The 14,888-nt window shown below is 58.0% G+C and overlaps 1 protein-coding gene across 2 annotated transcripts in view; it reads right to left on the reverse strand.

Moving 5' to 3' along the window:
- PLXND1 (plexin D1) overlaps positions 1-14,888 on the reverse strand; it is a 51,488-nt gene that overhangs the window by 22,084 nt on the left and 14,516 nt on the right. For both annotated transcript variants that reach the window (XM_063630207.1, XM_055259117.2), the window contains exons 2-9: positions 12,029-12,205; positions 9,291-9,422; positions 8,875-8,975; positions 8,655-8,784; positions 7,083-7,260; positions 6,823-6,931; positions 6,265-6,367; positions 1,032-1,136 (exon numbers count right to left, since the gene is read on the reverse strand). In XM_063630207.1, the coding sequence (XP_063486277.1) occupies positions 1,032-1,136; positions 6,265-6,367; positions 6,823-6,931; positions 7,083-7,260; positions 8,655-8,784; positions 8,875-8,975; positions 9,291-9,422; positions 12,029-12,205 (1,035 nt within the window). The remainder of the gene's footprint in view (positions 1-1,031; positions 1,137-6,264; positions 6,368-6,822; positions 6,932-7,082; positions 7,261-8,654; positions 8,785-8,874; positions 8,976-9,290; positions 9,423-12,028; positions 12,206-14,888) is intronic.

A 14,888-nucleotide genomic window follows, 5' to 3' on the forward strand; every position in this document is an offset into this window, starting at 1 on the left:
TCGGTCAGAGTGGAGGCTGCCCCACCACACAGCTGGGAAGAATCGGCAGGACTCAAGTCAAATTTGCACCTCCCCATCCCAGGCGCCCACAGCCCAGGGGCAGAGCCATCCTGCCCACCCGCCCAGCCCCCTGGCTGCTCCTGGAGGTGCTTGCCCCAACTCTTGCAGGGTGGGGCTTGAGGGCTGAGGGCAGGCCCCACCCTAGCCCTCCCAGAGCTCCAGCCCCTGCCACGAGGCTTCCCGACACATCCCAGATGCCCAGCACGTGGCCACCACGTGTGACAGCTCTCACGGGCCTCAGCTCCTCCATGGAAGTAACAGATGGCGAGTTCCAGGGAACTGGGGAGGGGGTGGCTGGCATGCCTCCAGGACTTGTCAACTCTTCCCATCCAGGACGCACCTCCAGGAGGGGTCCAGAAAGGAGTTGCATCCCCCACCCCCAGCCCAGATGGTGGGGGCGGGGCTAGTTGCAAAGATGAGCACTGGATGGGGAGTCCAGAGCTAAGTACAAGTCCAGCCCTGTGCTGTGTGATCTGGCGTCATCTACTTTTCCTTCCTGGGCCTCATCTTCCCCATCTGGACAATGGGGAATGGGGTGGCCAAGGGGTTCTCTGGTTATTCCGTAGGGAAGACATGGAAGCCACCCATGGGGCAGTGGGCTCAGCGGTGGGTGGGTGTGTCCAGGGTCACAGCTCAGGCTAAGGGAGGACAGGATAGGGCAGCGTCCAGCCTCCGGCTGTGGCACGGGGCAGGAGAGCCTGGGGGCACTGGCTTTCCCTTGGCAGCTGCTGGCCCCCGGCTGTCTCCCTTGGCCTGGCCCTCACCACTTCCTCTTCCTGCAGCCCCGTGCAGTCAGAGTGGGGCTTCCTCACGTGGAAACTCAGAGAAAGAAAAGCAAAGCCCACACAGGTGCCAAAGCACTGCAGTGGGCCCAGAGCAGGGGTCACACCGGGACAGGGGGGCAGTTAGTGGCCTGCGTGCTCCCCAGCCTCCTCCTGGCCCCACCCGGTGCTGGCCTGGCCTCTACTTACCTGGAAAAAGGCAGTGTTGGCCAGAGGCACCAGGATGTCCTGGGAGCCACCCGTGGGCACGGGCGCCAGGGGCGAGAGCAGGGTCCGGGGGCAGTCCCGAGGGCTCTGCAGAGGAAACGGGAGGAGAGGGTGACACAGGGGCATTTCAGAGAAGAGGCAGGAGGACTCACTGCACCCCAGCCTGCCTGGTGCGGTCCTGCCTTCCTGGGGAGAAAACACTAGTCATTCAGTCCTAATGGCCACCAGCCCCACCCCGTGCCTCCCACCCACCACAGCCCTCCATCCTATGGGCAGGTCGCATTGGCCCTGTTTAAAGATGAGGAAGGTGGGCACAGGCAGATGGGATAACCCGCCCAGTGGTGGGGCCAATCTCCTCCGTGAGTGCTCCCTGGCCTCAGAGGAGGCTGGGAGGCTGAGCTCCAGGCCCAGCTCCTCCCTGTCTCTGGGCCTCACCTTTCCCAATAGTAGAATGGGGGGCTGCACTCACTCCCTGAGACGCCCCTAGGGCTGAAACTCCAGCTTCCTGACTGACCCGTGTTAAGCGATTCAGAAAAGAGAAACCTTGGGCTTCCAAACAGCCCATAGGAAAGGCACAGGGAGGGCTCCGAATACCAGGAGGACATTTCAGAGGGCCAGGTACCAAGGGTCTCCAGGGGACACCCCTCCCCACAGCCCGGGTATAAGTCACAGCCTCTGGGTGAAGGTGCCAGCCCCAGATACTCCCAGGAAGGGCCCTGGGCTCATGGGGTGACAGCACATGGTTGGCTCTTGTTTGGTGGTGGAGTCACTGAGGCTTGGCAGAGCAGCTGCTTCATGGAACGAAGGAAGGAGTGAGGAGAGAGGGAAGGAAAGAAGGAAGGAGGGATGAAGGATGGAAGGGAGGGAGGGGAGATTAAGCCTCCAAGAGCAGTGAGCTGCCTGAGGGCAGAGGACAGGGCTGGCCCCTGAAGCCCCAGGTGCCTGACTCTGGGGTCCTCTGAGCTGGGGCGCGTGTTAAGATGCAGAGGTCTAGCCCCCGCTGCAGGGATTCAAGGCCTGGTTGGGAACTGCTGTCTCCAGGCCCCTGGGGTCCATGCTCCACTGTACAGAATAAGAAACTGAGGCCTGGGGGGGGGCAGAGACGAGGAGCAGGGCTGTTCCCGCCACGTCCACCTTAGTGATAGCTCTGAGCTGGGAGGTATGGACCCCCCCATCCTGCCCTGTGTCCTCCAGCTTTGGTGGCCCTGGTGAGCCATTCTTGCCTCCTCCTCCTCACAAATCTGACCTGCTGGGACCATAAGCAGGGCAGGACTGGGGACCTTGGAGCAGCCACATCCATGCCAAGGGGACTACAACCACCCTTCAGCCCAGGGACTTCCTACTCTGCCCTCCTTCCCAAGGCTGGTTGCGGAAGGATCTGGGTTAGAATCAGGCCAGAAAGCACAAGTATCCATGGGCTACATGTGTCCACGTGAGGTCACCCAGCCAGGCCAAAGGCCTTGGGACAAAATATGAGACGCTTCTTTATTCTACACCAGATGAGGGCAGGACAGGGACTGATTCCCCTCAGGGACCCCAGCCCAAAACCGGACCTCGAGGGGATGCCAATGCCAACAAGAACTGATGACAATAATGCTAATAACAGTGGCAGCCACCAGCTCATCTAGCCCTCCCTCTGCCGGGACCGTTCTGAGCACTTTGCACTCTATTAATTCACCAAACTCTACTCCCAACAACCCTAGGGGGTAGACACTATCATTACACCCACTTTAGAGAACAGGAAACTGAGGCACACAGAAGCAAAGCAGTTTGCCTACAGTGGAATGAGCAACACAGGAATGCTCCAGTTGTCCAGACCATTTGCTGACCACGAGACCAGAGTGGTGAGTTCCCCTAGGGACAGGGCCTGGTGCAGACCTCAGGGGCCTTGGCCAGAGAAGCAGCATAGCCAGGCCTGGGTGCTGCTGGCTCCCTGTGCCAGAATACACGAGCCACTGACCCTCTCCGGGCCTCCGTGTTCCTACCAAGGAGGGGCCCTCTCTAGGCAAAGCCCCCAGACGGAGTCAGCCCCGGGCCCCCTGCAGACCGCAGGCTGCCTTCCTGTGCTGTGTGTAAACCCCACGGAATCCCAGGGCATGGAATCCACGTTTCCACTCAGGCCTCGGAGCCACTGCCAGGTCTGCTTTGCAGCTGGCTGGGGCCCAGCCTCTGTCATCCTGGCCCCAGCCCACCCGGTGGGTAGGTGTTGATGTGGGGCTGAGGTGTGAGAGTCAGGGCAGGAGGCGCTCTCACAAGAGGGCCCCCACAGTGAATGATGTGTGACTATCCCCAAGGGCCACCCCGCTCCCCTTGGCCACTTGTAACCTGTGGCCAGGTGGATGCTAACCCCCATTCTAGAGAACCAAGGCTGGAGGAGTCCTCGCGGCTCTTGCAGGGCCTCTCATAAACTCCAGGGGAAGAACTGGTGTCCCAAACCATCAGGGCACTCAACAACCCAGGGACCCTGAATCCACCTGGCCTGGTCCCTCCCTACATCTCTGTACCCCCAGGGACCCCCACAATTGCCCCCATGTTCCTACCACCCCACTCTCTCCACTGGCCCCTAGTGACCACCCACCCCTATGAGTGGTCCTTGGGAAGCCACCCCCAGGGAAGCTACCTCATCCCTCAGGCACCTGCAACGGGGCGCACATCCACCTTCCTCCCTGCCTCCCCCAAAGCTGGAGCCCTCCTTCTAGTATCCTCCACTTTGCACATCTTTCATGCGGGGACCACGAGGGACAATGGGAACGTGACAGGAGGCTCGGGCCCTAGCACCTCCCCTCCCAGGGACACTTCTCCCGGCTCCCAAGGGGCCAGCTGGTGTGCAGACCCTGCTGCCCGCTGTCCACGCAGAGACCACAGCGCCACTACGACTGGCACTTCATTAAATGCCAAATTAAGCATCAGTTCAGAGCCTCCTGCAGGCCCGAGGCAGAACTGCCTCTTCTGCTAGTTACTGTAATTCTCAGACAGGCTTCCTCCGTGCCTCCACCCCAGCTCCTGGCCTGAAGAACTGCAGACCTGTGGGACAGCCATCTGACGGGACGCTGCCATGGAACTCCCTCCCAGCTGGTGAGCTCCTATGCATCCCTCAAGACCCGGCACAAAGGTCCCCTCTCAAGAGAAATCCTCTCTCTGAAATCCTCACTCTGGCCCACCCACACAGAGTGGCCATCAGTTCCCAAGGTGCATGGTGGCTTTGTAGTGAGCATCTACTATGTGCCAAGTATAGAGTTGGTATCTTACGGGCATAATTCCAGATCCCCACCAAACCCTTCAGGCAGGCCCCATTTTATAGATGGGGAAACAGAGGCACAGAGAGATTCAGTAGCTTCCCTAAGATCAAACAGCCACAGCTCACACCTGAGGCTCTTGGCTTGTGATGGCAGGACTAGTCCTACTCGGTTCTTTCCCAGGGCCCAGTATTGACTAAGGCATACAGCAGACACTCAATAAATGCTGAACGGACCGTGACGAGGTTGGGTCCTCCTCGCACCGCCTAGGTTAGAGCACAAGAAGCAGGCTGCTGCCCAGTGTGATGCTTCCCACCACCATCACCGAGCCCTTGCTGTGTACACAGCCCTGGGCTGGGAGCTGGAAGGAAGAGACGTGATTGAGATGGGGTCCCCAAACAAGAGCAAGAGTCCTAGTGGGGCCCCAACTGTGGAACCTGGGGGTCCAGGAGCAGCTCAGGGCTCCTGTATGGTTTAGCTGCACAGACTCCACTGGGCTCTCCTCCAGTGCTGGAAGCGCTCTGCTGCCAAGCCCCTCTTCGAATGAAGCATGGCCCCTAACAGGCTCTTCTTCAAAGCAGTTATGGGGCTCAGGTGGGAGGTGCTGCGCACTGCGAGCGAGCAGGGGATTCCAGGCTGAGGCCATGGGGCCCCCTCCTTAGCACCTGCTGGGGTAGACAGGGCTTCAGGGATTCCTGAGAAGATTCTCCGAGCCCAGTGCAAAGAGGCTGGGGCTGCAGAGGCTCTGGGCGCTGGGGCTGCTTCCCCGGGATGTGTGCCCAGAGTGGGGCCCCAGTGGCCTTCTGCAGGGAGCCAGGGCACCAGGTGCCATGTTGGCTATCTCAATTGTGCCATCTGGAAAACGGGCAGGACCAGCCTTTTCCTGGAGAGATGAGCTGCAGGAGCGCGGGTGCCCCACCCCAGCCACCCACAGCCCTGATACGCGCCAGGTCTGAGAGGGGACGAGCTGTGATCTCAGGACCCTGGTACATCCCACCTGGCTAGGCCTTATCACCCCAGCCAAGGTCCCAGGCATCCCATTTGGCCATCCTGGCATGGGCTGCGGTAGCCTTAGAGGCTTCCTGGGCAAAGGTGAGAGGCCACCTGGAAAGTGAACAAGTCTCAGAAACCAACCAGGGGCGACGTATGTGGCATGTCCGTTTTTACTTTATCTTTACATTAAAAAGCCTAGATTGATCGATTTTTACATTTCCTCCTCTTGCTCCCGCCCCATTTAGTTGATTAAACCCAGCCACCATGCAGTGCCGGGGCAGGCCTGGCCCCCGACAAGCATGGAGTCAGACTGCAGGGTCCTAGGGACTGACATGAGGAAGAGGACCTGCGAGCGTGCGGTTTCTGAGGTCAGTCCATCCTCCCTGTCCAGGGACAGCTGCAGCACCACCCACCATTGGGACGCCACTGCTCGTGCAGAAACCCAGGCAGGGCCCTTTCCACCCAGTTCCTGATTTTCACAAGAGGGGAGAATATGGGCTCCAGGTGCAGAGGGACTTGGGTTAAGGCTCAAGTCTGGTACTGCCTGGGTGGATGACCTTAAGCGAATCACCTCCACAGGCCTTGAGGACAAATGCCCTGAACACCTAGGGTTGTTGAAATGGTCTTCCTACTGCAGTGGGGGTGTAAACTGGCTCAGGCTTTCTGGAAGACAGTTGAGCTCAAGGTGTAGAACTATGGCCACATTACCAGCCCAATAGGTCATTTCTAAGAACCGGTCTTCAGGGAATCATCAAGGATATGCATAGTGCCCTGGCTATATCAAAATGCAAAAAAGAGGAAATAATCAGTATGTCCAACTATAGGGGATGGATTAAATGCACCGTGGTATGTGATGAGCCCCATATAGCCGTTAAAGCCAAAGCTAAGGAGGAATATGCAAAGGCATTGAAACGCTCTCAACATGTGAATTTTTTAAAAAAGGTAATGAAATAGTAGAGGCGGAGGGGCCCCCCAGCCTGGCTTACCATGGGGTTTGGTGAGGCCTCACACCGAGACTGGTTGGAGACACAGGAGTGCTGCTGGCTGCACCAGAAACAGGGCCACTGTGCCGACAGGCAGCTGGTACAGCTGGAAGACAAGGAAGCCCCTCAACTCCTGGTTCCCCACTCCTCAACTCATCCCTGTCCCAGGAACTGGAACCCAGAAGGCAGATCCCAGCACAGGGAAAGGTCTTTCTCATCATCAGGGCTGCCTGGGAAAGATTGGGTCTTTAAGGCAGTGAGCTGCCTGCTAACAAGAGGTATACAAATAGGAGTTAAAAGAGACGGGGCCTTTAGAAGACTAAACTGAGTATAATCAAAGCACTTTGCCCCATCCCACCTGGCTGTCCACAGAGGCCGGGCATCAAGCAGTATGCATTTATTGTAGAATGAATAAATGTGCTGGTGAATGAACAACTGAGGGGCCTGTCTACCTCTACAATGCTATGATTTTTCTTCTCAGGGCCCCCTGAAAGCAAAGACCCTTCCTGGGGATGCGTTCCTCCCTCCACCACCTGGAGGCAAGCCCCCCAAGCCACTCACGCTGTGTGGGGGTACACTTGTGCAGTGCGGCTGCAGTCGTAGATGGTGAAATTGGCCTTGACGATATTCCGCCCATTGACCCTCACAGACATCTCGACGGTCACGTCGTCTGGAATGGATGAGGGAGCCAGGGGAAGACATGGGGGCAGGGGATTGCCACCAACATCAGAAGCTGTGACCTCTGGCCCCCTGCCATCCCCATGCCTGACAGTCCACCGTTCTGCCCCTCTGGGGCCGTGGCAACAGCACAGCGTGCTTACCCTGGTTGGGGGGGAAGGGCGGAAACTGGTCCCTCGGCAGGAGGTTGCAGTAGGCAATCTGGTGACCAAAGGCAGGGCCCGGGACCCGAGCCACAGTGCGGATGTTGTTCCCATAGTCACAGGCCATCTCCATGCCACTGAGGCTGGGCAGGCTGCCCGAGATCTGCAGGATCATGCCCTGGGGGCAAGGAGCCCTCAGCTCTGGGGGCCCAGGCTATGCTCCTCACAGCCTGCCCCAGGGCTGTGCACCAACCCAAGGTCTGGCACTGCCTGAATGTCCCCTAGGGGAAGGAGTAGTGGTAGCCAGGACTCAGGGCCAGAGGGCTATGCCCTACATGTGACCCGCTGAGCCTCAGTTTCCCCAGCTGCAAAATGAAACATCATCTTACAGTGGTCAAGAAGGTTCTGCATGATCTGGCCCCCATGACCTCTGATCCCATCCCCTAATACTCTCCAAAACAGCTGATCTTGTTTCTACTTCACGGCCTTTGCACTGGCAGTTCCCTCCAGCCAGACACTCTTTCCAGATGCTCACCCTGGCTCCCCTCCAGCATATCTTACCTGACCTGGCCTGAGATGTCTGCACCCACAACCCGCTCCCCACCCCTGTTCTGCTTTCGTTTTCTCCACAGTACTTAGCATCACCTTCAGGTTTTATCTTGCTTATTCTCCTCCCCCATGAGCCTGGGGCCAGGGGGTCTGTCTTGATCACTGATATGTCTCCAAAGTCCAGAACTGTGCTTGGCACATAGTAGGTGTTCCATAATATTTGTCCAATGAATGAAATGACTGAATGAATGAGGGAAAGACTCTGTGACGTGTGATAACGGCAGGGCAGGGCAGAGGAGCCCCAGACGCTGAGCAGCTACAGGCCAGAGCCGGGCTGTCAGAGCCCCCCAGGGTGAGAGAAGAGGACCCTCATCCTCAGAGAAGTCACTGAGAGCCAGATGCACGAACCCCAGGCCTGTCTGACCCTCAGCTCCCACTCCTTGCCGGGGCCCAGAATCCCCCACCGCCAAGGCTACCTGCCAGAGCCCCTCCTGGCACAAGATGGGGGGAGACCCAGCTCCCTGCACTGCAGGTTTATCTGTTTCTGAGAAGGAGAAATTTCAGTCTGGCACCTAGTGGTCCCTCTCCCCACCCCCTGTTCTAGGAAAAGGTGGGTGGAACTCACTGTCCTCCAAGCCTCCAACTTGTACCCTCCCTCCTGGGTCTCTGGAACCTGCCTCTTGAGTTTAGATTCCAGCTCTACCACTCCCTAGCTATGCGACCTGCAGCAAGTCGTTTCACCACTTGGTGCCTCAGTTTCCCCATCTGTAAAATGAGGATGTTAAAAGCATCTGCTTCATAGGGTGTATGAGGCCTAACGGAGGTGGACGTCAAGCACAGAGCACGTGCCTGGCACTTACTAGTTGGTCAGGAAAGCCCAGTCATTGTCACTGTTCTCATTATTTGTCTTCAGGTCCTTGGGGCACCATGGGTGGGAGTCTCCACCTCTCGGGGCCTGGGTGCTGGGTGAAGGGAGGCTCCCCTCTGTGTCCCGAGCTGGGTCTTGCCTCCCCCAGGACTCACTGGGTACTCCTGGTGCACATCGATCTCAGCAGGCAGGACGGTCATGGCAGGACAGCGGCTGGGGCCCTCGCTGGCACTGGTCCAGAAATGCTGCTGGCTGGAATTGGCGCAGTCCTGCTGCAAGGTGCACCTGGGGCAGCACCGCAGGGTCAGGACCCAGGTCAGCTCCTCCCACCCCAACAGCCCTCCTGGCCCAGCTGTTGCTGGTCTCCAGCCTCACCGCGTCTCCAGGGCACACCAGCCGCAGTAGGCGTCTGCCGCACCCACACAGTCCCCACAGGTGGAGTGCACGTTGCAGGCAGCGACCTTCACCCTGGCCATCTGGGGGCAGAGGTGGGGGCCCAGCTCAATGGGACTGCCAGCCTCTCCCTTGGGGAGGCGGTATGGTCAGCATGGCGAGGGCCATGAGAGGCTGGGGAAACTGAGGGTCAACACTCTAATGGGAGAACATGGGAGACAAGGCTTCCCTGCAGAGGCGAGGTCGGTGTTGGGAGGTGCGGGACAAGGTGGAGTTAGCAGACAAGGGAGATGGAGGAGGAGGGTACTCCCGGCAGAGGAACAGCGTGTGTAAAGGCCAGGCAAGCAAGAGGGCTCAGCTGGTGCTGGGATGGCGTTGGGCTGGGGCTCTGGCCTCACCTGGTGGGATGTCATCAGGTAAAGATAACCGGAGTCTGCTGGGTCAAACTGCATGACATGGTGCACGGGCTCCCCATAGGCCACAGTCACCACCCGCCTGCTCACCACCTGCATGCTCTCGTTCAGGTTGATCTGTGGGGGTAGTGGGCATCAGGGTGCTGGAGCCCACAGCAGGGGAGGCCAAACCCAGGAGACAACCTGAGCCCAGGTCTGGGGGCTCCGCCTCCCCATCCTGTCTTGGACCTTTCAGGAGGGGTGGGAAATCACAGGTGTGCAGGGGAGGGCACGGGGCCTGGCCTCGATGCTTCTGCCTCTGCTGTGCCCCCACCAGGAGCTCCTTCTGGGCTCTTCTCCACGGCATCCCACCCTGTGAATGTGTGCAGGCTTTGCAGTTTACAAAACGTGCTCTGGGAGGCTGTTAGGCACCATGGCTAAGGGCAGGGGCTTGGGTTTGGATTCTGGCTTTGACACTGAGGAGCTCTACAATGTGTAAGTTGTACAAGCTGCCTCCCCTCTCTGAGCCTGTTTCCTGAGCTAATGGGGCAGGCGGGCCATGAGCATTAAATAAGACACAGGCCAGGCTGATGGGGTCAGGCCCGGGGAAGCTGCTAGGCTGCACGTCTCATTCCTCCCCCCACGCCCATTTCACCGAGGAGGAATCTGAGGCTGGGAGCGGCCGAGGGAGTTGGCAAGAGACGCAAAGTGAAGAGATCACAAGGCTACAATGCAATACCAGGCCCGCCTGACCCCACAGTCCAAGGCTTAAGGCTGGGGGTGTGGAACCAAGGTGCAGGGAGGAGGAAGACCAGGATTATCTGGGGCCTGGAAGCTTTTCTGGCTCTGAGGGACCCTCTGCATGTCCTCCTGAGGATGACAATACCGATCAGAGCCCCACCAAACTCTGTTCTTTTTTTCCTGGCCCTGCCTGTTCCCAGTGTGCTGTCTTGTCTGGGCCCTGCCAGGCCCCAGGCTGGGCATTTTGAGATGGGGCCAGTGGTCCGGACACCTCCCAGGCCAGTCCCTGCCCCAGCCTTCCTCCTGGGGCTCCCAAACCCTTCATGGCTCCCTTCTGCTTATGGAATGAACCTGTTCTGGCACTCGAGGTCCTGGTGATCCAACCCGGACAACCCCAGCTTTATCTCCACCCCCTCAACCCTGCTCACACCTTCCAGCCTCCAGGCATTTGCCTATGCTGTGCTCTCCTCTGGAATATTCCTTCCTGTTCCCCTTCTACCAATGCACACGAGGCCCAGAAGCCTCTACACACCAACTCAAAATTACCTTCTCCCCAGGCTTCCACGGGCTTTGTCCCAGCCTGAGACATTCCTGTCCCAGGTGGCCTCTTGGCGGAGCCTTGCAGGGGCTCAGGCCACTGCCTGCACCCCACCCCTATGTCCAGGCATCCAGTGGACATTCAAGTCGTTTCCACTCCTTCAATTATTTATTGAGCAACTACTGTGCCCCAGGGCCTGTGCTGGGTGTGGCGATTTAAGGCCCGAGCAGGGCAGGGTTGGCTGGAGACAGAGGCCACACTGTGCAGGGTGGTGGGTGAGGGGCTCCAGGCCGTGGCGGGGTGTGGGCCGTGGGCCAGCTCCTGCTGTGTGACTCTGGGGCAGTCATTTCCCCTCTCAGAGCCTCAACGTCCTCATCTGTGGCATGGGAAACCCTTGCAGGGGTGTGAGAATTAAATGAGAGGATGCCCTTTGGGCTCTGGGTAGACAGTAGGCGCCTAACAACTGCAGCCTCATGGGCATCGGGGGTGGGGGAGGGGCCTGGATCATGTTCCCAAGCCAGGACACTGAGGCTCGCAGGGGAGAAGAAACTGCCCCCAGGTCACAAAGCTGGAAGCAGCAGAGCCAGACTCCGAATGTGAGTATCTGACCCCAAACCACGAGCCCCACTGACAAGCCCCACCTCCTTCCTCTCCCCAGCCGCAGCGGTGGGGTCCTGGGACTCCACTCCCCAACAACGTCTGCCCAGGCAGTGGGTGGGGGGGGACTTGGGTGATCAGATCTGGGTAGTTAGGCCGGGCCTGGTGCATGAATAGAGTGGTGGCGCTTAGCTGAGTCTCCCAAGAGGGAACAGGAGAGATGGCTGGGTTGGGGGCAGGTCCAGAGCTGCACCTGGGGGTCTGGCCCAGGCTCCACCATGTCTGTCCCGCCCCAGAGCAGGGAAACTGGATTTTGCACATCTCCTCCCAGCTCCAGGAATCTCGGGGCCACGGGCTGGGGTACAGTTAACTCTAGACACCAGTCACCCTGGGACACGGTGGCTGGCAGGGCTGGGGAGGAGAAATGAACGAGCATTCCTGCTTACCAGGCCATAGCCTTACCTTGCCAAAGCCCCACAACAGTTTACAGCCCTTAACAGACAGGGAAACTGAGGCCTGGAGAGAGAATATGTGTTGCCCAAGGTCGAAGGGCCAGCAAATGGCAGGGCCCAGACATTTGAACTCAGACCCATACAGTTTCAAAGCCCTGGTCCTAGAGCCTCTGAGAGAAGCACCCTCTCTGAGCCCTGGTTTCCCTTCTCTGTACGGACGCCACCTATATTATGAGCAGTAGTGGCAAAAACAGACTTGCAAAATACTTTGTAAACTGTAAAGTGCTAGGCAAATGGGAGAAAACAAAGGGTCAGGCTGGACCGGTAGCAGCCCTGTGTACAGACTGACCCCCTCAGCCAACTCCCAGAGGAGCCTCCCGCCCCCACCCCTCCCCCCATCCCCACCCCATACCTACCTTGAGCAGCCTCCCGTTGACCGTGCCCAGGAAGACCGCTGTGTAGTTGTTGACGCTGGCCACGGCCACGGAGGTGAGGCCCGGGGCGCGGAACACGGGCGTGGCCTTCAGGGGCTGCAGGATGGACAGTGGGTGCTGCAGGTGAGCAGCTCCGCAGTCCAGCTGCTCTGGCTGGAGCTGGAAGAGGAACGGCACGTCAGATCCCAGCTCCAGAACCTTGCCCGGCTCCCTGCCCACACAGCTGGCTGGGATCTCAGGCCCTGGTATCAGAGCTTTCAAGTCTTGTTCCTACTTTATATCCCCAGTGCTCAGCTGAGGCCCAAACACAAACGGGACCCCATCCCCAAGCCCAGGCCTGCCCTGACTCAGCGCTGGTTACAGAGCTGTTCCAAGGAGATGACGTTCAAGGTATGTGGGAACCAGCAGGCGAGGGAACAAGGTCAGGTTTGATTTTAAAGAGTCCAGGGAGGCCGGCCAGGGTGACAGCTACACCCCCACACCCTTGGGGCTGCCCCTCCTGGTGGGGCACAGCTGGGAAGAGTAGAGGAGTCCACACCAGATGACCGGAGGCCACTGTCAGCCTCAGCTTAACCCGCTGGCACCCAAGAGGTGTCCCTCTTGCCTCGGCTGTTTTCCTACAGCCCCGGCTGGCTCTGTGTCTCCACAGCAACCATGGGCTTTCCTCCTGCCGGGTGTCTGCTCTGACCCCAGGACCACCACCCCAAAGCTCCAGCAGCTTGCAAGACTCCAGGTGGAGGCCTCCCTAAACTGCAGCCTTTCTTTCTCTCCCCAAGCACCTATCCCCTCATCTGCCCACATTACAGGGGGACAAACAGGCTGGGTGTGTCTGAATGCACAGTCCCATGTCCACATCAGCCCAGCATCACCCATGCTCTCCAGCAGCAAATCAGCTGCGGCTCACAGGGCAGCTGTGAGAGCTGATCCCATGCCCAGGCTGTTCCCTGAACTTGTTCCTACCTCCCCTCCCTTCTCCTGGGTCTTGGTATGTTCAAAGGTTCCTGGTGCAATTTGCACAAAAATAGAAAACAGGCTTCCAGGAAGTGACCCTGAGACAATAACTGTGCAACTCCGCAAACACAGGCACAAGGGTGGTGCAGAGGAGTGAAAAGGGGACACACACACATGTCGGATGGGACTGAGTACATCCATCATGCTTATCATCCAGGAGAGCAGCCCCCATCCCACAGTGACACCATAAGCCCATACTGATTACAAGAAAAGTCACAGGATGTCATGGGCCCATTTTGGTAAAACTGGTGCACAAACAATAAATAGTCACAACAGTAAACGTAACAACAGGCCACATTTACTGGGAACTGACACTGTACCAGGCCAGTGCACTGACTCCCAGAATCCTGGCAGCCCTGGGGGCCCTATCTCACAGATGGGAAAACTGAGGCTCAGAGGGGAAAATGGCTAACTGCAATGTCACGCCCCCAGGGCTGACCCAGGTAGCAGACTTGAGCCCACGCCTCAGCTGCATTTGGACATCAGAGGCTCAGAGCAGGACTCAGGGAGGTCACTGGAAGGCAGCATCGGAACCATCTTTAGGGCAAAGCTTTAGAGATTTTTCTTTTTAAATTTCTTGTCTGTGCTTTTTGCAAGCTTAAGCCACAGATGATGTGCCTGCCTGGTTTTTGCACAAAGGCTCAGCTAGTTTTCAAAAGAAAGCAATAAATAGTGGGTCCCTCTGTGCTTGGGCAAATAAACACAGTTGCGGCCGGATGGGCTTCTAGGCTGGGGCTGTTTCCAGCATGTCCCTGGGGGCCAAGCCCTGAGCCCAGAGGTGTGATGGGCTGGGGATGCCCTGGACCAACATACAGGAGGGAATGGTTTTCCGGAGGATGATGGCGCGTGACCCAGGCAAGGCACTTCGCCTGTGAGCTTCATTTTACTCAACTATAAAATGGGTATATCCACAGTGTTTTCCACTTAGAGGCTGGGATGAATCATTTGTTTTAAAGTGTTTGCACATGCCGGGCGTGGTGGCACGTGCCTGTAGTCCCAGCTACTCGGGAAGCTGAGGCTGGAGGATCACTTGAGTCTAGGGAGTTCTGGGCTGTAGTGCGCTATGCTGATCGGATGTCCGAACTAAGTTCGGCATCAATACGGTGACCTCCCGGGAGCGGGCGACCACCAGGTTGCCTAAAGAGGAGTGAACCGGCCCAGGTCGGAAACGGAACAGGTTAAAGTGTTCGCACAGTACCTGGCCCACAGTAAGTGTCCAGGAAGTGTTAGCCGATACTATTGTGTTTCGGATATGACTGCTGCTTATGTTATTATTATGAAGTAAAAGTTACCCATGTTCAACTGCTGATCAAAAAAGAAAATTCAGGGCAAATCATGCCTACCTTAAAGCTTTTGAGCAGCCACCCTCTCACCTGGACAGCCCTCCCAGCCCTCTTCATTTTCCAAGACCACTCTTGCCCCCTACACTGACATTTCCTATCTGCTAACACAGCTGCCAAATGAGCCCTTTAAAAATGTAAAGCAGGTCTCCCCCGATTCAAGCCCCCCTATGGCTTCCAGGACACTCAGAATAAATCCTGAATCCTAAATCCTCCCGTGGGTCCCCTGATCTCCTAACTCCATCTCACACCTCCCTCGCCCTTGCTTTTTCACCCCAGCCACACTGGCCTCATTTCTGTGCCTCAAATATCACAAGCTCGTTCCTGCCTCAGGACCTCCGGCCTGGCCGCTCCCTCTGCCCGGGAAGCCATTCCCCCCCGACCCCCCCAGAGCTGCATCATTGGCTCCTCCTCTCTCTCAGAGCCCAGCCCTGACCTTCACAGCCCTGGAAGGTGGGTGCTGAGCAGTCTCCCCAGCTGCCCCAACCAGG

The sequence above is a fragment of the Symphalangus syndactylus genome, chromosome 21 (assembly GCF_028878055.3).
Source record: "Symphalangus syndactylus isolate Jambi chromosome 21, NHGRI_mSymSyn1-v2.1_pri, whole genome shotgun sequence".
Lineage (NCBI taxonomy): Eukaryota > Metazoa > Chordata > Mammalia > Primates > Hylobatidae > Symphalangus > Symphalangus syndactylus.